Source organism: Centropristis striata, chromosome 8 (genome assembly GCF_030273125.1).
Source record: "Centropristis striata isolate RG_2023a ecotype Rhode Island chromosome 8, C.striata_1.0, whole genome shotgun sequence".
In the NCBI taxonomy this organism is placed as follows: Eukaryota; Metazoa; Chordata; class Actinopteri; order Perciformes; family Serranidae; genus Centropristis; species Centropristis striata.
In genome coordinates, this window is record NC_081524.1 from 9,962,388 (window position 1) to 9,984,738 (window position 22,351).

General features: G+C 39.1%; 2 protein-coding genes across 3 annotated transcripts; both read right to left on the reverse strand.

Annotated features, from left to right (window-relative positions):
* Window positions 1-877: 877 nt before the first annotated feature.
* cd4-2.2 (CD4-2 molecule, tandem duplicate 2) lies at window positions 878-5,447 on the reverse strand. Its single transcript, XM_059339110.1, has 8 exons — window positions 5,411-5,447; window positions 4,069-4,230; window positions 3,837-3,977; window positions 2,974-3,207; window positions 2,252-2,326; window positions 1,977-2,125; window positions 1,784-1,851; window positions 878-1,569 (listed from the first exon to the last, which is right to left on the reverse strand). Exons 1-8 carry the CDS (start codon window positions 5,445-5,447, stop codon window positions 1,485-1,487), a joined length of 951 nt encoding a protein of 316 aa, XP_059195093.1. The 3' UTR covers window positions 878-1,484.
* A 421-nt stretch (window positions 5,448-5,868) lies between these two features.
* On the reverse strand, window positions 5,869-22,025 carry usp5 (ubiquitin specific peptidase 5 (isopeptidase T)). 2 transcript variants are annotated; one of them, XM_059339150.1, is made up of 20 exons: window positions 21,757-22,025; window positions 20,408-20,536; window positions 20,183-20,249; window positions 19,954-20,081; window positions 19,240-19,385; window positions 18,911-19,095; window positions 17,797-17,891; window positions 16,636-16,829; window positions 15,777-15,848; window positions 14,885-14,972; window positions 14,607-14,732; window positions 14,375-14,528; window positions 13,943-14,105; window positions 13,766-13,854; window positions 12,524-12,709; window positions 11,982-12,125; window positions 11,739-11,881; window positions 8,280-8,430; window positions 8,091-8,175; window positions 5,869-6,818 (listed from the first exon to the last, which is right to left on the reverse strand). In XM_059339150.1, exons 1-20 carry the CDS (start codon window positions 21,862-21,864, stop codon window positions 6,725-6,727), a joined length of 2,547 nt encoding a protein of 848 aa, XP_059195133.1. In that variant the 5' UTR covers window positions 21,865-22,025; the 3' UTR covers window positions 5,869-6,724. The 2 variants fall into 2 exon arrangements, with proteins under 2 accessions (XP_059195133.1, XP_059195134.1); XM_059339151.1 differs by having other exon boundaries at window positions 12,581-12,709; window positions 21,757-22,022.
* Window positions 22,026-22,351: the final 326 nt, after the last annotated feature.

Consider the following 22,351-nt stretch of genomic DNA (forward strand, 5'->3'; position numbering starts at 1 on the left):
AGAACATAAAAGATAATGCTCAACATTATGTTGAACAAGGTGCAAGCTATAATCCTTCATTTCTTTTTTATTTTAAAGCCCTTTGGGGGGTTATGTTTGGCATTATTCATCTTGAAGCAGCCGTTAAATGTATATCCTGTCAGTGATTACTTCTCTGTGAAACAGATTGTGTTGTTACTGGCAGAGCCCACCTTTCACGCACTGTGTTGAAATTACCTGAACGCACAGGGGACCCACAGGCACATTCAACTGTTTGTGATTTTATCTCACTGATGGAAGCATGGCGTAATCAGATAATGTATTAATTTCCCGAGAAGCTAATAAAATGTGCACTTAACCTGATCCAATATGTAATGAAACTCAATTATGTAATAAAAATCTCCTGACTGGTATTGTAATAACATTTTTTATCATTAATGTAATACCTTTCAGTTAGGCCTCTTTTTTTTAAAGTGATGATGTAATCGTTTTGCCAGAAAATCTAATATTGTTTAAAAAAAGGTAATTTTCTGATGGGGCCTAGTCAAAGATCCACTTTGGTCTAATAGACAATTCTTCCACAACGACCAATCAGAATAGCTATTGGCGGGTTGATATGCCACTACTAGGGATTTAAGTTGAGTTAAATGCATTCATTAGTGTCAGAATTAATGTTTTCATTAGGTTAATGTCAACAGTATAATACATTTACTATACTTGCACACTTTATATTTCGGAGAAAAAATCTGACTTTTTTTACATTATGACATTATCCTGTAAAGTGATTACATCATTAGTTTAAAAAAAGTCTACCTGAAAGGTATAACATTATCTGAAATATAAATCTGACATATTACATTTTTGGGAAAGTTATTTTTATCATGGGTTTATTACAGTTTCCATCAAGTTAACTGCAAATAATTCATTTTTAAACAAGCCTCCCCTGTCTGTTTTACAATGCTGGAAAATGCAGACTGTGCAGTTGGGTATCCTTATAGTTTATTGTCTGAGGACAAAAAAGACATAAAACTTCAATACATTTCAATAACATTTTCATTTAAAAGCTAAAGACAAAGTATACATAGGCATCTATCAAATACAAATAAACACAATACAGAAAATATGCTGAAATCAGCTGAATTAAATTGAAAGCACAGTATATAGTACAGACAATGCTGTATTCCAGGATGATCTTAACATGTCAATATGCTGCATAAATGTCAAAAGTAAGTACAGACGGTTGCTGCTCTCTGTTGCAGTGGAGAAGCCTATTTGCATTCAGTTCACTGGTTATATTGGTGGAAAAGCTCAAAGTGCCCACATCATTACATTTGATTTTTATTTTCATCTCCAGCATTCAAAAGCCCATTTACATTCATGCCATATTCACACTGTGGTTCTCTTTCAGTCGCTCTCTCTTTATCTCTATCTAGTCCTCTCTTTCTCTTTCTCTCTCACTCTCTTTCTTTCTGTCTATCTTTGCTTTCTTCGATCCGTCTTTCATGTCACTCCATTAGCAGGGGTGGCAGAGGGAGAGCTGATGGCTTCTCTCTCCGGCGTCCTTGCCGCGGTTTTGCTGCAGCTGCTGGGCTGCGATAAAGAGAGGAAAGAGGAGAAGTTTTCACACTAATTACAACACAATAATGAAGCACTTGGTAAAAGGCACTGTGAAAATGAAGGTCAAACAGTCATTAATATAAAGCGAATAAAGTCTATTAGAAAGCATCTGTAAAGTGAACAGAGATTACTGGAGAGGGGATAAAGTATTTTTTTTACTAGATAGAAGCAAGTTAAGAACATTTACTGGTCACACTCGCAGTACTTCTTGGGCTTCAGTGGGATTCGGCCATTCTTCATCATCCGAAGTTTTCTCTGCAGCAGAAAAAAAACACATTATAATGTTTGTGTTTGCCTCAGTAACCCCTCGTAATGCCACCTGCTAATTTCAATCAACAAAGCAGCACATAGAGACTTCCTGGTTGATTTTCTTGACTCACCTTCTTTCTTTTGATCCTCTTGCACAAGACAATTACAAGGATTATCAGGAGGACCATAACCAGGACGCCTACTCCGACTGCCACCCAGATCCACCAGCTGAGCCCCAACAACATCAGCGCTGGAGTATCGGTATCTCTGGGTACGGAGCCTGGATGAACCATTAAAACACACCATGGCAAAAAGCGAGGAATCAATGACACATCCAGAGAAGAATCGGTTTCATTCATATGAGCTCATAGAGCGTTTAACACAAACAAACACAAACAGTACGCACAGTTTTTGCAGGGTTGCTTCGGGGTGTTCTTCGAGCCTTGTGTTGGGGGTGGTGCAGGTGTTTCAGGACGAGGTTCTGAAAGCAAAAACATGTCTTGCTTTTGCCAGTGGCCACATAGAGGTGCATCGCATTAATTAGAATATCATAGAAAAGTTTATTTATGTCAGTAATTCAATTACTAGTTTTTAATTCAATTAATTAAAAAGTGGAAATAAGACATTATATGTATATCCAGTACACACAGAATGAAACATTTCATGTCTTAATTTATTTAATTTCTTCTAATTATAATGATTATGAAAAACCCAGACACAGACACAAATAGTCAAAAGAATACAGGTGCATCTCAATAATTTAGAATGTCATAGAAAAGTTTATTTATGTCAGTAATTAAATTCAAAAAGTGAAAATAACACATTATATAGATCCATTACACACAGAATTAAACATTTCATATCTTAATTTATTTAATTTCTTCTCATTATAATGATTATGGCTTACATTTGACGAAGACCTAAAATTCAGTGTCTCATTCAGTATGTTTAATATGGAAATGTTGGCCTCTGAAAAGTATGTCCATCTAAATGCACTCAATACTTGGTTGGGGCTATTTGACTTGAACTACTGGAAATTGACTTTTCCATCATATCCTAATTTATTGCGATGCACCTGTAGATCACTTTTGTTGCAGTTAAAAACATATGCAAAGACCAGAATCTTACCTTGAACTTTGATTTCTAGCCTCTCACTGTGTGACACCCCATCATGGGAGACCAAACAGGTCCAGACTCCTGCATCAGACTGGGCTACAGGTTTGAGTTGAACAGTCTCTGACCCTGAGTCTGTACCACCTGGCCTCTTCCACTTCACTGTAGATCCTGGTTTCAGACCTTTTACCTGACACAGGAGCGTGGCCTCACTGCCCTGCTGGATCTCAGTGGAGGGGCTGGCCGACACTGACACAGAGAGGGACAACAGACGGGGCGAGGACACGGTGAGAATCACAAAAGGAGAAAAGGCAGCCATGCTGGATGAAGGACTCATTATCATTAGAAACCTGACATGCCCTTATTAGTGCCGTTATGGTGGTTGTATTGGGTTACTGAGGAGGAAGTGGCCCTTATATACTTCACTACACCACTGCCCCATGACATGAAAGGGAGAGCAAAATGAAAATATATCACGAATAGCTGCACAAATGGGCACAGCTTTACAGACTGGAACATTTGAATTTTAGGGATATTAAATCATGAAATTCAAGGGGCACTACATCGATTTTACACACGAAGGTCAGTTTAATCATCAGGAGAAGTGCTCCTTAACTTTGGGAAAAAGTTGGATAACAAGGAGCTTCTTAAAGTTTGAGTAATATACGGTGATGATATAATCTCAGCTTGGTCTGAGTTACAATGTGGGGGTGGGAGTGTTTAACAGACATGGAAGTTTAACAGACAGGGATGGTCTAATGAAAGACATTATCGAGTTGTATTGCAGGACGTGTTGAATCAAGTGCTTTTGGAGCTTCAGGTTCCATGTAATACCAAGAGATGTTTGCAAATACATTTTTCTTGGTTGTTCTGCTCACCTGAGACCACAAGGAGTGTGTGTTCGTGACGTTTCCTATCTGCCTCGCAAATGAAGTTTCCAGCATCTTCTAGCTTCACAGGCGATATCTGCAGCTTTGTTGTTTGAATGATTCTTGACCTTGACACAATGTCACCTATGCCTAAAGCAGAAAACACGTCATGTTACTGATAACAGTGATGTTTTAAAAGCAATATATTGTGCTGTAGGTCATGTCAACTGTCTGTCTGTACCTCTGCGACTGGTGCCAGTCCTTCCAGCAACGTTGAAAATCAGGGCACCTTCACGATTCCACACCAGGCTGGTTCTGAAGTCGGAGACCCCACACTCGAGGAGGACTCTCTCTCGTGGTTTTGTGACGAACACTTTGGCTGCAGCAGAGAACGCACCCAGCACTGAAGAGAGGATCACATTCGTGAAGCACAGTTCACTTACTATAATAGATATTCACAGGAGAATACCACAAACTTAGTGTATTAAGACAAGGACAAAATGATGTAATTATAATATATTCTTATTACTTTGCGTTGGAGACTCATTTAATGATTATGAAGTTAAAAGGACAATTCATCAGATTAAATCTTGGCAGTAAAACGGTAGCGTTTTTAACAGGTAGATTAAAAGAGGCTCATGCACATAAAAGTGACATATTTGGATCTGGCAACGCATTAAAACTTAATTTTAAAGGATTATTTATTTATGATTTTAAGTAGTAGAAGTATTTTCACTCACAAAACACAAACCACACGATGGTCTTCATTTTGAATGTTGGATCTAGGGGGAAAAAATAACACAAATATGCATTTCAATCAAGACAAAAGTGTTGAAATTAAACGAATACTAATTTAATGCAGAGGTTGAGGGTGTTAAAGCGAAGAGACTCCACACAGCTTCTGTTTGAGATAAGCACTTTACCAAAAAACATGTGATCCCTAACCACCGACATAGCGCGCCACTTCCTTCCTCCCTCTATATATCTCTGGTATTAAGAAATGTAAAACTTAGAGTTAGACTTCTATAAAAAACACTGAAACAAATGCCTCTGGGATAATTCAGGCATGCTTTGCAATTCATTTACTTGCTCAATAATGCATATAATGATGCTTCACTATGGACCAAATAGATCGTACATCTGAATAAGAAGTTTGTTTAAAATTTTAAAAAAATTCTCATAAACTTTGACACAAATTCTTAAATCTATTTGAATAATTTCTCATTTAAAAGCTACCAATCATATCTTTGTTAGTTTCTTTTACATAGCCAGATCATTTACAATCTGCCCACATAATTAGTCTTTAAAACTTTCTAGAACTGTATAAAAATGTCTCTAAAAAGTCTAATTTCACATATTATCTCCATAATTTCACCTCATTAACTGAACAGTTACAAAATGAGAGTATAATGAAACTTTAACCTTTAAAAGCAGATTGACCTTGCTATACACACTAACCACTTGGAGACGTTGTTATGTACATTTGTCTTCACTTTTATAGACTTCGACACATAGTTTTCAAAAGGAAAAAATGTCATAATTATAGAGATAAAGGGACCAGGACAGGAAAATAGCTCTAATACCTCTAAAGTGTTTGATGTAAATCAGCTCATCCGTCATCATGTTAAGTTTGAACAATACGGAAGACAAATAGTTTCAGAATGATCTTATTAAATCCAATTTCATTTTACAATGTAAAACTTGAGTTCATTATCAAATTTGAGATCTTACCTTAATTTTGAAGCTGTACTGTGTCTTTTGTGTCGTTATTGAAGGCCAAAATCTGTCATCATCCTCTCTGTGCTTCACATAATCGAAAATACAAGAGCGCAAAAATGGAAAAAGTGTAGAAGGCGGAGGCTCTTTGTGGGTTTGCTCTTCATGCGTGAGCTTTCTCACAAACTAGGCCTGGGATTCTGTGCCGCTTTAACACAAAGCTGAGGAAAGTTCTGTGTCGTGACTTAAAACATGTACAAATATGATGGATTAACCAGAATAAAAAAGTGAGAAGTGATGAGTTCATCAAGAGAAAACTGCAGAATGACAGAAAGACAATTCTTTATTTGTCACAGCAGAAGTAACAAAGGATTTGTTTGCAAAATAAAAACAAAATAAAACAAATCACCCAGATATCACCCTCACCAAACTTTAAAGAAAAAAACAAGTTCATTTGGTGTCTTGACTTTTTTTATTTCCTTTTTGTAACACACATTTTAGCGGTTATTCATTTGAGTTACTGACACTTCCTCTCATCATGGATGTTCAAGGTTATTCTTTTCTTTTCTTTATTTCCTCACTGAAATGAACGGAGGAGGAGCTGGAACACAGCTAAACCGGTTACACCGAACTGCAACCGTCCAATAAAAAAAGAGGGGGCTGGAAGCGACATATTTTGACGGGAAGGGGCAGTGACTACTGATGGCAGTGAAAATCAGCAGTCAGGACATGGACAAAGGTGATAGTTAAGCAAAGAGTGAGTGGACTCAGCAACCCTCTGATGTTTGGGGCCTGTTCCATGAAGCAGGTTTCATGAATCATTTGGATAAGTTTGCAGAGTAAAACCTGGCGTGACAGGTGTTTCAGATGGTTTTACTCAGCATATTTGTCCAAGTAACTCGCTGAATCTGCTTCTTTGAACGGGCCGATGGTTTGTAATCAGTGGATCAAAAGGAAAAATCTCCCCCCCCTCCCACCCCAACACCTTATCTGTACATCTGCTCCAGTTTATTTAATCGTGTATATATGCAATCTGAGAGATTTATTTACACTTTTGTCAGTTGTGAAGCGTGCCAGGGCATTTGTAAGACCTTGGTGGAGTGCGACTATGAATGTTGTCTGGTGTGTTTGTGTTAGCGTCCACATTACTCCTCCTTCACGTGCAACGCTCCCTTGTTGTCTCATTCAGCCACTCTCCGGTAGAAGTAGAGGTATCCCAGGTCTTTGGGAGGTTTCTCTGAAGCGCAGACCTTCTGATCATTGAAGATAACCCACCTGTGAAACAGAGATCACACAGTTCACAAACAGCGACTTGATAACAGACAGTTTAAAGGTTTGATTATGTATACAGTTGTAACAGACATGATAGGAGTTTTTCCCGCTGTAGTGAACTCACATGAACAGTAACTTTTATGTACCGTTACACCTCTAGTATACACAAAAGAGTGTTTTTTTTTTTCAAATAAATGGGTCTTATTTGAAATTGAGGTTAAGTGATGTGTCCTGGTTTTCCCAAATGACCAACATACATACAACATATATCACTTTTTTTGGGCAATCTTGGATCATTGATTTGTTCAAAAAACATTATTACAACATTATTTTTTTTAGCAAAATATAAAGTAAATCTGTAGTTTATGATAGTGGATATAACTTGTTTAAACCTCAGTTCTTGCCAGGTTAACACTTGTGCACTGTGTTCCCATATGCAGTGATCAATGTTCAGACCGACCTGGAGTATGGTGCCCCCTGCTGAGATACTGTGGAACTAGCTACTTCATTAACAGAATGTTTTTTTAAAAGACATTTAATGAATAAATTAACTTCTGATTAGAGGAAGGAAAGCAAATAATTTGTAACTCGTTAGTTTTGTTGTTTCTTTCAAAACTTATGTGCTTGAAATACATTTTCTTTCAGGATGTGAGCCTTGCAATTATTATTATTTTTAATAGTTCTTACTTTTAAATGACATTGAGGGTTTGGGAGAGCGAAATAATAAAGGACAGAAGCTGCTAAAGAAAAACAAAAAAAATAAATGACTCAATAAATAAATGCATTTGCAATTAAATGTACCAGAAATATTAAAAATAAATGTAGGTAATAATTCATGAAATACAACATAAATTGATATTTATCTTGACTTGGTGCTTTTTTTTTTTAATTGACCTTTGCATTAATCTCCTCCCCTGATTTACATTCAAAATTATTTTCCCTTTTATTAAATTATTATTTAAATTTTGAAATGGATGTATTTATTTTTGCATTTATTTTACATCAATTTTTTTTAACCCTTTCATAATGTTATGCATTACTTTCCCTTTGCATTTTTCCACCTTTCTATTCCCCTCCACTTATGTATTGCTTTTATATTCTTTATACATTTCTTTATCAATTAATTAATGTTTATTTTTGTATATAATTTTTTTGTTAATTTATTGGCCTATTAATTCATTCCAGTAATTTCTTTTTTATTTTGGCAGCTTCTGTCCTCCATACAAAATATCCCCTAAAAAGTTGAATCACAAATGCAAAAACAAAAGCACTCACTGCTGATCCTTCTTGATGTGACAGACGTAGTGGCCGCACATTGTGCTCGTCCCCATGTGACTGATGAACGCAAACAGCTCATATTCTGGAAAAAGATGAGAGAAGCCATGAGTTCAATTATAATTACACCATATATACTACATGTATTATTATGATAATAATCTCTCTGTCATCCTTCTCAGGACTCACTTCCTGGTCCGTCTCTGACGCGAGGCCCAGGCGGAGGATCCCTGCCGCCCTCGCTCTCCGCTGCTGAGCGACCGCCCTCGGACACGTCCATGGACTCCAGGTCATCCAGGTGGGAGAAGATCCAGTCCACTGCCCGGTCCAGGACATTACTCTGAAAACAAACAACAGTTCAAGGAGACATCTATCTATAAAAGCAAGAAGCGTGTGTGTGTGTGTCTAGGGTATATCTCGCTGACCGTTGGTCAGACTGACCTAAGATTTCGTATGTGGCTTGCGCATGGCACGAAGGTGTGCATCCTTAATTTTGAAGATTTTGAATTTCATTTTTCAAAATATCATTATTTTTTTGGACGTGTTGCGGCATTGCACTGTTTCCGATTGGACGCCTTTTAGGGGAGCTCCGCCCCATTGTGTGATAGGCCTACACCTGGGGCCTCATGTATCAACAGTGTAGCACAAAAACATTGTGTACTCTGTTTTTCCTGCACACGCCACAAGTATGAAAAGTGAACTTGCCGTGAGAATGTCCGCACATTCTCATGGCAAGTTCACTTTTCATGATGCACAATCTTTCCAGGTGCTTTGAGAATGTGCGGTGGCACCGCAAACTTCTGTTTGCCGGAAACTACTATCTTTTATGCTCTATTTAAAACATGTTTCATATCTAAACTCAAACTAAACACAACTGGCTTTGTGTTTACAGTTTATAGCTCTCGGACAATGGAAGAAAAAATGCTGTTTACCACCCTCAATAACCCGTTCTAAATATGAGGGGATAGATGATTTTTTTTCATCCATTATCATATTTTACCTGCGTACTGCTGCTTATTTGTGCAATACTAGTATGTTGAAGTCTGTATGTTTTTTAAGATTGTATATTTCCTCAAGTCTATATATTTTGCTATTTCCACTATTTTTAGATACCAATTTTTTCTCAAGGGGTCAGTAAAGTATTTCTGATTCTGAATAATATGGAGCGCACAAATACCACAGATAACCTGCCTCAATCACTGTGTCAAAGTCCCGATCGCCGATTGCTTCTCTTTGGTTTAATATGGAGATGTTAACGCTGCAGGAGCAAAACGATCCATGACGCACAGATCCCTCTCTCCTTGGAGAAAGGGAAATTCTTCCAGAATAAGTCAGGTGTGGTTCATATTTAATCCCATATGTGATGTTTAATTGGGACAGCAAGTTAATAGTGACTTATAAACTGATGCGTAAAAAAGATTCTGGCACGCATTACGCACAGGCTGCTCTGTCACTTTCAAAGAAAATCAAACAACAGTGGAGTTTAGAAGGAGTGTGTGTTGAGGGACTCTTCTGCCATGGTGCGGGTCTCTGATCCGGCTGCGTTAACAGCCACAGTAACACCTTGTTGCTGATCCAAGACCTGAGGCACCAAAAAGCTAATTCTCCTGCCTCCACCTCAGAGATCACCACATCCACCTCGTGCGCAGTGGCAGCACGTTGATTTGCCATTGTTCTTTCAATAATCAGCCGGTGATTTATAGTCATCTGCATATTCATTTTCGGGAGGAAACGGGGCGTGGTTGGTGGCTCGTGCATGTGCGCTCAGTTCCACGCTGATTGGGATGTATCATGGAAAGGTTTGCAGAACCTGCCGTAAGTTTGATACATGTGGAGGTGAGTTTGCGTATGTATTTTTCTAGTTTTGGGAGTACGCCATCTTTCAGTATGAAAGCTACGCACTCTTTGATACATGAGGCCCCTGGTCAGTAACCTAATTCGCTCCGGATTTCCACACCTGTCTCATCTCATCCGTAAGTCTATTTAACCTACCTATCTTTCGCAGTTTTAAAGTGCGCTAAAAGGTTTGATTTTCCAATAATATTCAAATAGCTTTCAGTGAATATCAATGTTCAATATGTATGTCCTGGATGCTGTGCGTACCTTATGAAAAGTAAGTGTTTTATGGAGTTGCAGACGTTGTAGTGGTCTGCTGTAATGTAAAAATTCTGTTATTCACGATGAGTGTGCTAAGTGGAAATTTAGCTTTATTCACTTCTTATGTTACTGCATGTAAACTTATTCCCTCCTATATCTATGTCTGTATATATGTCTAACCATGTTGAATGATTAAGTTTCTTTATCTTAAAATCTCTTTTTATCTCAATGTACATCCATGTATTACCCAATATAAACTTTGTATATTAACACTACACAAGACTATTACACCTCATTGTACATCCCACTTTCACACAAAACTTCCTACAGGCACTGCACTATTCATTAGAACATGTCAACAACAAATTTGAGTTTTTAGTCAAATACCAGGGTTTGTTTTGATTTTTACAGTACAACATTTTACAAGAGGTTAATGTCATTTTCTACAAAACCAGCCAAATATTTGATTTCATCGTAATAAAACTGTATTGTTACTGTACTGTAACAATAAAATATGAAGACCAGAGCTGTGCTGCTGAAGTGTTTTCTGCAGCTAATGACGGAACAATAGCAGAAACAAGCCTTGCTTACCTCGAATATCTGGTGCTCTGATGGTCACCCTGCAGCTCTTTGTAAAACTAGTTCACTTGTGTAAATATTAGGGCGGGGCAAATAGTCACATTTTATCTAAAATCTTGATTTTGGCTTCCAACGATTATGGTTAAACAAAATAATCGAGATGAATGGTTATTGTGCGCCTCTAAGTTTCGAAATTATGCTCTCATTTTCTCTTGTGTTATAAATCAAGCGAACCCTTTTCTTTACAGTGGTGCAGAGAGCGGATATGCTGAATATAAGATACCACAATGTTGAATAAATTTAGTAGTTTTCAGTAGGTTGTGGAAAATAGTTAATTTTATTTTTGATTCAAATTTATTGTTTTAATATCAATAGTTTTATAGTGGAATTATGTATTTTATTATTTAATCAATATTTCGTATTTCCTTTTTTTCCCTCTCAATTTAATTATAATTGCTGTTTTACAGGTTGTTTTCTGAGTTTAATGAATGAATTATGTTTCCAAAGTCAATAAGCAATTGAGTTAATAATTGTGATTTAATAATTACCATACTCCAGCAGCCAAATGAAAAGTGGCAACATTTTTTGGAAACTTAAATCTTGACCTGCACCTATTTTAAACAGAATTAACTTTCCAAAAACGTTCTTTAGCTTCTTCAGTCAAAGTCAAAAGCTATGTGGCTGATACATGATTTTGTCGCGAACACATACAGTAAATAAAATCTAAGAACTCTTGCCAGTGCTTCTGAGACGGCTTAGTGCAACTTTAACTTAAATCCCATTTCTGCTGAGGTATTAAGGCCAACAACTGGTTAGAGTCTCCAGAAATTATGAAACTTGGCGACATCCCTGTCTGAATTAAAAGTGAGCAGCTGTGTTTGTATTGGCACTGTTTTGCTTTTTAGACTAGTGGAATATGAAATGAGTCAAATCCCCATCTCTCAATAAAACTGGAAGGAGTTTGATTCTAACCGTGGCTCGAAGTGCTTTGGTGGCCTGGTCCCGGCTGAAGCCCATGGAGACTATGGTTGCCAGGTGCTCCTCAGAGAGGCTCTCTGTGGGTGTGGTCCCGGGGCCGGAGCTGCAGCCTGGCAACACCAGGGGGGCTGCGAAGTCTGCAGCCAATCAGAAACAGAAGAACATGAGTGAGAGTGAGAGGAGCAGTCAGACTGATTGATGACTTGTTTTATGGTAAATCTCCACTGCTCTGCACACCTGGGTCATCCATGTGGCCCATGATCCAATTCATGGCAGCATCGATTCCAGTGTTCCCAGTGTAGTACACTGCTTTCCTGCAGGCCTCCAGTGGGAATCCCATTTCACATAACTGGGACACAGTGGAGTCGTCAAGGACTGGAGCTGAATGTTTGAGAGGAAAAAGTGGAATCACTTGGATGTACTTTGTGCATAATTTTAAAATGTTTGGAGAAACACTGATTAATGACAAAAGGATGTTAAAATAATTAAAACAACAAGGATATTAACAAAAGTTTCCAAGAATTCTGACAAAAGGCAAATTAATGAAAATATATAGAAATAACTCATATACAGCAAAAACAGAACCATCAAAATATTACTTAGGTTTAAAATGTAACTCAAATCACTTCACATGGTGCAAAAGTAAACAAATAATAAGGCAACAGAAGGACGCAAGGAAACAGAAAAGACAGAAAAGAAGAAAAGACTGAAACAAGATTGGACTAATAAGAGTGTCTCAGAGGAAGAAGGAAAAGAGCAGAAAAGACAGACAGACTAACACAGCAGTGGGGAGTATAGAGAGTCGTCCTCCTCGTTGCCATGGAAACCCAGGATACCTTTAACCTCCACGTCTGGGGTCATGAGTGGGGGTGGGGCCACCTCTGGTAGAAGCTCCTCCCCTGGCTGCTGGCCAGTCGCACGGAGCGCGCTCAGGTCCAGGGTGTCTGGTACGTCGATGCTCACATCTGCACAGAATGATCATGGATTACCCACAATGCACTTTGGTCCAAATGTTTGTTTTTAGAAAGTCTCAGTAGTCCTCTTCCCCCAAATATGTAACTGTTCAAATGTGCTAATATGTGCTGTGATGCTCCTCCCTCGTACTATTGGCTGGTGAACGTGGTGATCTGCTGCCAATCACAGTCCATCTACGGGTTTAGAGCAGCTGAGGAGCAGCTTGTCCACTTGTGAGCTACTTTGTCGGGACTCCATAGCTCTCTTTTATGTTAATAGGAATCAGGAATGCAATGCTTCTACTATCAAACTTTAGTTCACCAGTTCAGTATCCTTAATTATTGTTGGGGGTTTTTGTCACTCCTTGCCATGAAGCTAAGTGTTGCTTTTTCCCCCCAATATATTTTTGTGTTGATCAGGAGTTAGGTTAAAAATTTGTTTAGGTAGTTGATTGCATTATTGTGATTTCTACTTAGGGCTGGTTGGTTTGTTTTTTGGCCAGGGCCAGTTAAAGTTCAGCTTGCATAGCTGTTAATATTGTTTCTTTTCTTCTTCTTTTTTTAATAGTGTTAAAAAACATCCTTGTTTATTCTCCTCATTTAGTCTTACGTTACTCCCTTTTCCCCTAAGACCCAACTTGAGGTTGTAACACTCGCAGAGGCTAAAACCTGGAGAAAAACAACAACACTCTTTTTGATTTCCCCAGAGGCGTTAACACAGAGTTGTTCTCTACTCCACTAAACTACATTAAAGCTCTTTAAACAAAATGGAGGAAAAGCTATCCGTCACCATAAATCGCTTCCCAAATCTCTGCAATTTAACTTTAATGTGCGTTAACACATTGCTCAGGAAATTAACTTTTCTGCCGTGCACCAGTGTGTGGGAACAGGAAGTCATCACAGCCAGATGTGTGAATAACACTGAACACACCTACAAGCTCTATGCATAAAATGACAGTGAGCCTGCATGTTTATCAGTTTTAGTAAAAGATCATTCAGACTATACTTTGGAATACACACGTCTGCGTAACATAAGAAAAACACAATTTAATAAAAATCTTTGCTCACCCAGTTTCTTGGGCACCCAGTCAAGGCCAAAGGTGAACTTCTTAATCTGGATGACGAGGTGGTCGGGGAAAGAGGCAAAGCGGGTTGTTCTGACAGGTGAGAAAAAGTTGATATTAATAAATACATCTTAAGATTTGTTTCATTACTCTCAGCATGTGTGGCTGTCTCTCTTCATACTTGGTAGCAGTAGTCTTCGACTGCACAGCCGAGCTCCAGAAGTCTGTGAGGATCTCTGGTTCACTGAGGGCCGCCATGCAGGCTGTGAAGGGGATTTGTGCACGCACCACAGGGGATGATGAGTCCCCCTCCTCACGCCGGCGTTCTGCCTCCTGAAGCTCTTCTGTTAGAGAAATATGTACATGACTGAGAAACAACAACCTGCACTCACCTCTTTATTCAAAACATCAAATCAATAAATTCTTAAGAAAGTTATATTACAACTCAGGATACAAAGTATGTATGTCCAAGGGGAAATTGGGAAACATCTTTTTATGAAATAAAAAACAGATCAGATCTGACACATACGTTGACATAAACCTCTGCTACACTTTGGCCTCAGAATCCTACCATGCTCATACCACTAGAGACTGAATTGGACATCGTATTCACCTGTGTTGGTAGCCTGGTCCATCGGTACAGGCAGCTGGACGATGTAATCCACCCGCTGCGTGTACTTGGCTTTCTGTGATTGCTGACACACAATCCTTTCCTCCACCAGGAACCTGAAGGCTTCAGATGGGTTGGACCCAGAGCGACAGTTCCTCTGTGGGTGAAAAGGAACACTGTTATACGAGAAAAGCTGGGGATCAAAAACAGAAGCAGAGTTTGAGTGGTACTTTACCTCCACCATGTTTATGAAGTGCAATAAAAACTCCTGAGCATCCTGTTGTCGATTGGTGGAGAACTCTGGGTGGCCCCGCCCAACAAGTGCTTTGAACATTCGCGGTGCTATACCGATTTGGTCTCCCTGCAGACAAAACAGTTGTGTTGTCAACGGTGAGAGCTAATATTAGTTAGGTCACATTCTCACTTATTTCTCAGAGTGAATCCCACATGTGCAATGAATATCTGTTAAAACTAAGACTTGTTAATCCACTGTGACGGATTGTTTCTTCCTACCCTGGGTTCAGATGCACCATTCTCATCTCCAGGGTCTGGTGCTGGTTTGGAATAGTCTCCTGACAACAGACCGTAGCCGAGCTTGGCTCTGTGATAAACAAACAAAGCTGACATCACTGCACATCCAACAATATACCAGAGACTCACACAGGAGGAGGATTTGGATATAGGCCTAGATATATTTCTAGCTCTCAATAACACAGTGGAATGTCTAATCAGGGAGAAGACTCTTATCTCTGGTGGCTATAAAAAAAAAAGTTTGTGTACGGGAACAAAAGTAGAGATTGTTTGAATTAGGCCACAAACACATCAAATCAAGTTCAATTTCAGTGAAAAAACAGACTATGGTTTCACTTTTGTTTTCACAATGAAAGTGAAGATCAGTTCAGATAATACACACTAGAGGCAAAGCTCTTTTTTCTGCAATGGCACTGACCTAAAATGACAAGAGACCAAGTGTCAATATAGGTCTAACTAAACCCTGCTGATATCAATAGAACATTTCTTTTCAGGAGGATAACCCACATAAAAAAACAAAAATCACGTTTAAATACGGAGCTGCCTGGAAAAGAATCTGTAATCGGCTCTGGGGCTGACAGCTGGCACACTATGAGAATGTTTGTGTGTATTTATGTGGATGTTTTCTTTCATCTCCTGTGACTATGATGGCATCATTTTCAAGACAAAATGGGAAAGAGGGAAAGATGTGTGTCTGAATGCATGTATGTGGAACATGTGTTATAGGAGAAGAGGTAAGCCAAAGAAAGCACTTTAAAATGACTGATATTTTATCAAACAACCTCCTTTGCTTTCCTGCTTTCTGGTATCTAATGGCAATACATTATAGTCCGTCAAAAAAAAGAAAAAACAGACACAATGGGAGGACACTCACACTTGGGTTTTGAAGTCCTGGGTGGGGTCGCTCGGGGCTTCATCAATAATCTTGTCGATGTTAGACACGTATCTGGAAGGCATGAATAAAAGGATATGAAACAAGTTCTTTACATTTGGTATCTTACAGTTAATGCTAGACAGTCAATGTGTCACTTTTTAGAGGAATATACAAGAAATTAGGAATAATGATTCCAACTCTGCTGCTGTAATAGTCAACTTTATAGCAATATTTTTATTGCAATAAGAATTGAAGTGGTACTTCTGTATTATTCAACCTGGACCCTATTTTCCAATGTTTTTGTGTCTAAGTGAAAAATGGGGACAATGATTTTGAAACTGGTTCAGTATTGAGCGAGAGCACTGCAGCCTGCAGCAGCAAAAACAAGCTGCAAGAAATTCTTTGGTGAAATTGTGCACTGTACATCCACTAAAAGTGCTTATTTTTGCCACTGACAGGTTCAGATGGTTAATTAAGTTTCTGACGACATTATGGAAAGAAACCTACAAAATAATTACATGTTTTTCTTTACCTTTTCCTTTATCTGATCTGTTTGTTATTGTGTCTAACCAAGTCTTGCTCAAGGACAAGACTTGTTCTGAAATCTTGAGTGACCTCTTCCACATTGTCAGCTAAATATTTAGTGATGACATTGAAAATCTTTTAGATAACTATGCTCTCTGTACTCTAACACAAGAAACTCCTCCTGACACTCCTCTCTCAATCACGTTTCAACTGTCGTCTTCTGGCAACACGACACCTCATAAGATATTAGAATGAGAACTCTCCTTGAACGAATCTTGGTTGGACATATTAACAAACAGATCAGATCAAGATTTGAGTAAAACAAGGTACTGACTTGCTCTGGAAGTCCGGAACGGTGAAGAGCACTTGCATGACAGAGTTGAGGTAGCAGCTGTTGCCCAGATTCTTCATCCCAGTCAAACCGGCGCCAAACAGGGGCCTTAGGGTGGTCCCCGACTCCTGGATCACCTCCCACTCCCCCACACGCTGGTTCACAGCAATCTCCAGCTCTGTCATCGTCCGCTCAGTCTGAGAGCACAAAAGTCAAAGTAATAAAAGAATTAATGATGCGGTACAAGCTAATCAAATTCTATGCAGCATCCTTCATATAAAGGGCGTTTTAAGAATGAGGAGCAAAATTAGCCCATACAAAGTAGTAATGACAGCCAGCAGACAAGGAAGAAAAATACAAAACACATCATCACAGCATTAAGTGGTGCACTTTGTCTTCTGCGCCATTGAAGCACAATTCCTCCACCCCCCGTCTATGCAACATCATTACGTGTGTGGAGCAATGCATTAGTATGACAAGAAACCACATTACAGTACACAGCGAGAGGTACAGAGATCTTGGTCTTTGTACTCTGCAGTCTGCACTCTGCATTTGAAGAGAAGCAGGTGGCAAATAAGGAAATGGCAGCAGGATAACAGGTGTGGAGGAAAGTAGGCTGATATGATGATGGGTATGCTGTGAAAGTAAGAGTACACTGTATAATAAATCGACCAATCAGTAATAATACGAGTAATCCTTTAATAATATGTTATATAAATATATAAATTAGAATTATAACAGTGTGCTGGCAAGAAAAAAATAAACAAAAAGGAGAACCAGAGAGAAAAGTTGGAGAATTATTAAATAAAATGATAGTTCTGTAGTATTCATTTGAGTGTGTTTGGCTCTTTAATACTGCAGCTGAATTTTAGACCCTTTAGTATTACCATGTAATCAATGGCTGCTCTATGAGGCAGAGCCAGCCATAACTGTCTGGATGTCTGCCAACAGGAAGAAAATCCAATATCTCTGACTGACTACATTTGCACCACTTCAATAATAAAGCAAAGGGCTGAGAAATACTTCAGTCTACAAGAACATGATCCGATTTTGAACAAAGCAAGTCAGTGGGGAAAATGAGCCGATCTCATATTTGCAATTATCAATGAGAGGGGGAAAAATTAAAATTAAATCGTTTGCTTCCACTAAAAACAGAGAACTTACCTTCTCCATGGTCATCATGTCGATGCCAAAGTGAGACAGGTGCTCTGGTAACTTGGAATCCAGCACCATGTCATCCTCGTCATAGGAATACACATCTGGACATACCAAACAGAGATGGTGATTAAAGGGTAAATGTGATATATTCTTATGTTTCTCTGTGTAGGTGACTAATGGGAGCAACACACTTTGAAATTGGTCCAGTATTGAGCAGGAACACTGCAGCCGACAGTGGCGAAATGGGCTGCAATATAATCCTTCGGTGCAATTGCGAATCCTCAATAAAACATTACATTAGCTAAAAGTGTTTTTATCCCCACCGACAGACTCAGATTGCAATTGTAAGTGTCAGAAAACAGAAAGGACCCTGCTGGCTGTATCGTATAGAAGGTTGGTGATTTTTCTTGTACAGAGCTCTGATGCTCTCTCTTACAGCCTTTTACCAGCTGCAATGACTGATAGTACAGAGACACAGAGAACACAGATTCAGTAGACCCAGAATCACTGACCAATCAGAGCAGACTGGACATTTCTGGGAGGGGAGTGTCTCAGACAGAGGGAGAATAGAGGTCCACTCGCCATGGAAGTATGATAAGAGTTTTCTGAAATTTAAAACATGTTCTAATACAATCTAATCCAAATACTAGTGTGAACCTGAAAATGAGCATATTATGCGTACAGGATAGGCGTACAGGACATGAGCAGAGACAGTATTAGAGACTATGGTCTGCATCAGCATCTAAATGGGCCAAAGTGATATTTGCAGGATGTTAATGTGTCGTTAAATCTGCTGCAGCTGAGCAGCTAATTAGTTATTTAGCCTGCAAAATGGTCGTAGCAGTGAATTTTTCCCCAGTGAATGTTTTTGATTGGTGACTTGTTCAACAAGCTGAGGTGCAGGATAACATCTTTTGATCTTTGTCAGTTATATAAGAAGGAGACTCCAGCATAAAAGCTAATGTGTCTGTGGCTCTTGTGTTTTATAGCTGCTGCTGTCATTAAAATTACACGATTTGATGAATGTATAGAAACGTACCTACGTAGTGAATTAAAATAGCTATTTCATGTCAGTTCCACTTCCACATATTTTCCACAAAAAAAAAATTATCTTGTTTACCTGCTCCATCGGGAGTGATGGTACCGAGTTTGACAGCAAGTGGGTATCCTGTCTCCTGGAAGTGGAGAAGAGCATGGTTGTTGCCCCCGGTACCATCAAAATACCTGCGACCACACAGCACTTTGCCGTCCGTCAGGTTCATCCAAATATTCTCCTGGAGGTCACACACCTCACAACGCCAGCCACTAGGATGTAGAAAAAAACAATGCGCACTCTTCAATAAAACTCACTAAATGTTTGATTCTTCTTCTGTCTCTATGGTAAATAATATTTAGTGGAGATAAAAAAGCATTAATGAACCAAGGGACAGCTGTGACATAATGTCTCACCTTGGAGGGATCTTGACTCCGTTGTCAAGCTGTTTAAGGTCAGCAGCATGCCTCGACTCCTGTCTCACCTCTCCATCCCACTGTTGAACTTGTAAGGCATGAGACACTGAGTCGGCTGCCATGATACCCGCCATTGACAGGGACACCTTGAGTGACGGCAAATAGATTGACAGGAACAAATTAGACCTAAATAACAGACCATGATGAAACCCTTGAAAGAAAAGCACATTTTTTAAATTATAGATAAAATAAACAACAGGCATTCAGTCTAGACATTGTTAATGTGGTAAATTACTATCAAATCTGGAAACGGCCGGTTCTCTTATGAAATATCTATTATACATTGTCAGCAACCATCACTCTTGTGTTCCAGTGGCACATTGTGTTAATCCACGGTCAGAGTGTTGAAAGGCTCATTGATCATTAAAACAACTGGGCATTATGCTAGCACAGCTGAAAACTGATTTGTGCTGATTTGAGAAGCAGTAAAATGATCTTTCCTCAGGCTGGTTGAGTATCTAGAGGTAAGGTTGGAGATTGCTACAGGTTGAAATGATTATTTCTACCCTTGTCAATGTCTTTACTATATTTTTGATTTATTTTATAACTCTTTCAATGAATAAAACAGTTTGTTTTCATGGAAAACAACAGACATTTTTTGGGTGAACCCAAACTTTTGAGCGCTAGTGTATGAAAAAAAAAAAGTTATCTCACCCGCTCTCTCACAACATCAGGCATGGTACCAAGATCATCTGATGTCACTTCCTGTCTGTCAGGTAAAATGACCACCTTTACATCCTCCTCATACTGATCTTGCTCCACATCAAACCCTCCTTCAATCCCTGGACAACCCAGAAACAAGATGAGAGGTAGACAGCGGTTAGTCTCAAAAGAGGACATCTGTTTTATCTGTGCTTGTTTAAATAATCTCTGATGCACTCACCTATAGCCAATCTGGTGGGCTTTTTCTTAGGCGGGTGTCCAGATCCAGAGTTATTGTCATCTTCCTTCTATGGGAATAATATAAGAAATATTATTGAGTGTTGATATTAGTTTACTTAACATGTTAAGAGATGGTGCAGATAGTAACAAACGTAAATATGTGTCCATGTAGAATTTATCGCAATCTTAAGGAAAAATAAACCATAAAGTAGAATAAAGTGTCCACCTTAGCCTTGCGAGTCCGGGTGATGTGCAAGTAAGCCCTCTGGCCAGTGCGGGCATGGTGCCTGTCCACATACTGACCACCAAAGCCAAGGAAACTGTTCATACACAGATACAGGCCTCCTTCACTTTCCTGTAAAGAAGAAGCAGGCAATATTAAATGTAAGAACATGTCCTCTCTCTCTCCATTGTGGCACAACACTGGGAAATTAAAATTGAGGGCAATGTGGGTGCCTACACCACGTCATATCATTAATTACAATATCGTCAAACTATTAAAATAATCGCCTAAGGCGTTTTTTGTCAAAACATTTTTTTTTTGCCTAAATCATCTCCTCATGGACCGGCCACCTCTGGTAAAATCACCTACATCCTCAGTTGATCAGATCATGTGATTTTACCCCTTTAAGATCATCACTTCTTTGACAATTTGCCACATTCATAGGCATCAGATAAGAACCCAGCAAAGAAGAGCTAGAGGGAGATTGTTTAGTTATCAGTGTTTTATTGTTGACACTAATATTGCTAACACTTTAAGGTGTCTACATAAGTGTGTCATGAACATTAATGACACTCTGAAGTAACATTAATGCTCATGATACTTGTCATGTCATGCTTCTGACAGGCTTGTGTGACTCTAATGTAGACACCTTCAAAATAAAGTATTACCATATCTTGCTTAAGTCACAAAGGCATGTTCAAAAAATTGCCTAAATCATTTATTTCTCTTAAGTTACATAATTTACACACAGTGTTATTACTATATCAATAGCCATCCTTTGTTACATCCTTTTTGAGTGAATTGATCAATAAATGTCATATGTTACACTTTTGGTGAAGTTTTTTGTGTCTCCTGCAAAACTTGAAAAAATGAGTTAGGCTATTATTTTAACAGGGTGAAGATATTTAAGCAAACTAGCTCGCCAGTCATCCTGCTAACGCTTGTAATTCAGTTTAACACGGGTTTAATGTTCAACATCCACGGGAAAGCTCAATCTATAAACAGAGATACTGTGGGCTAGGATTGGTTAAAAGGCATTAACAGTCCTGCCACAGTTGTGACCAGCAAACAACTAGCTTGCTAGCTAGTTTGACAGCATAGCCAGTTACACTGACAGAGCTAGCTAACAAGCTAGAGCAGCTATGTTTCCATTACAGTGCATTATTAGCTTAGCTTGACGCTAGCTTGCTAGTTAGTTCAAACAGGAAAATCTAGGAAGCTAATGCGTTAAAGTAGGACAGCATTCAAAAACGTTACAGTAGATAAAAACGAAAGAAGGGGGGAGTGAATGAGAAATTAAACAACACTGTTTGCTGGCTGACGTTTTGATTTATAAAGGAAAGATGGCTCACCGGCGAGGAAAATGACAAGGCGCATTCGTCTTTGTGGACACGGTCCCCGGGCTTCGGAACCCGAATTGTGGACAAAACCGACATCAAAACCTCTCCAACCTCCGCCATGACAAGCTAGCTAGTTCCGCCTTTCAGTGGGACACTTGCTCCTCTGAGTTTGGACCCCCAGCCTCTTGATTCCCCAGCTCGGAAGAGTGCCTGTTGTCTAGCCCGTCTGGTGCTGTCTGTGTTTGGCTGAATGAATCATGAGACGCTGCCTTGTGTTGAGGGAAGGCCGGACGAACTCAGTTACCCGCACGCCGAGGGGTTACGGCTCGGTACCGTAATGTGTCGAATATGCAGCCGTCATGATTTTTTTGTGTGCAGTAAATTCGCATCCAGAGTTGGGTCACATTCATGGAGGAAATTCTGATTTCAGAGGTGGGGGGGACATAAGTGTCTTTAATAAAACTCAAACTCTTTCACTTCACTATGTTTTCTAGTAGTTCTTCTAGTTTGCTATTGTTACTTTTAACAGGTTATATTGGTTCAAACCCTTTTATTTGTATACTTACGGTAACAACCGTTGAATTTAACCAACGGCTTCCCCTCGCGG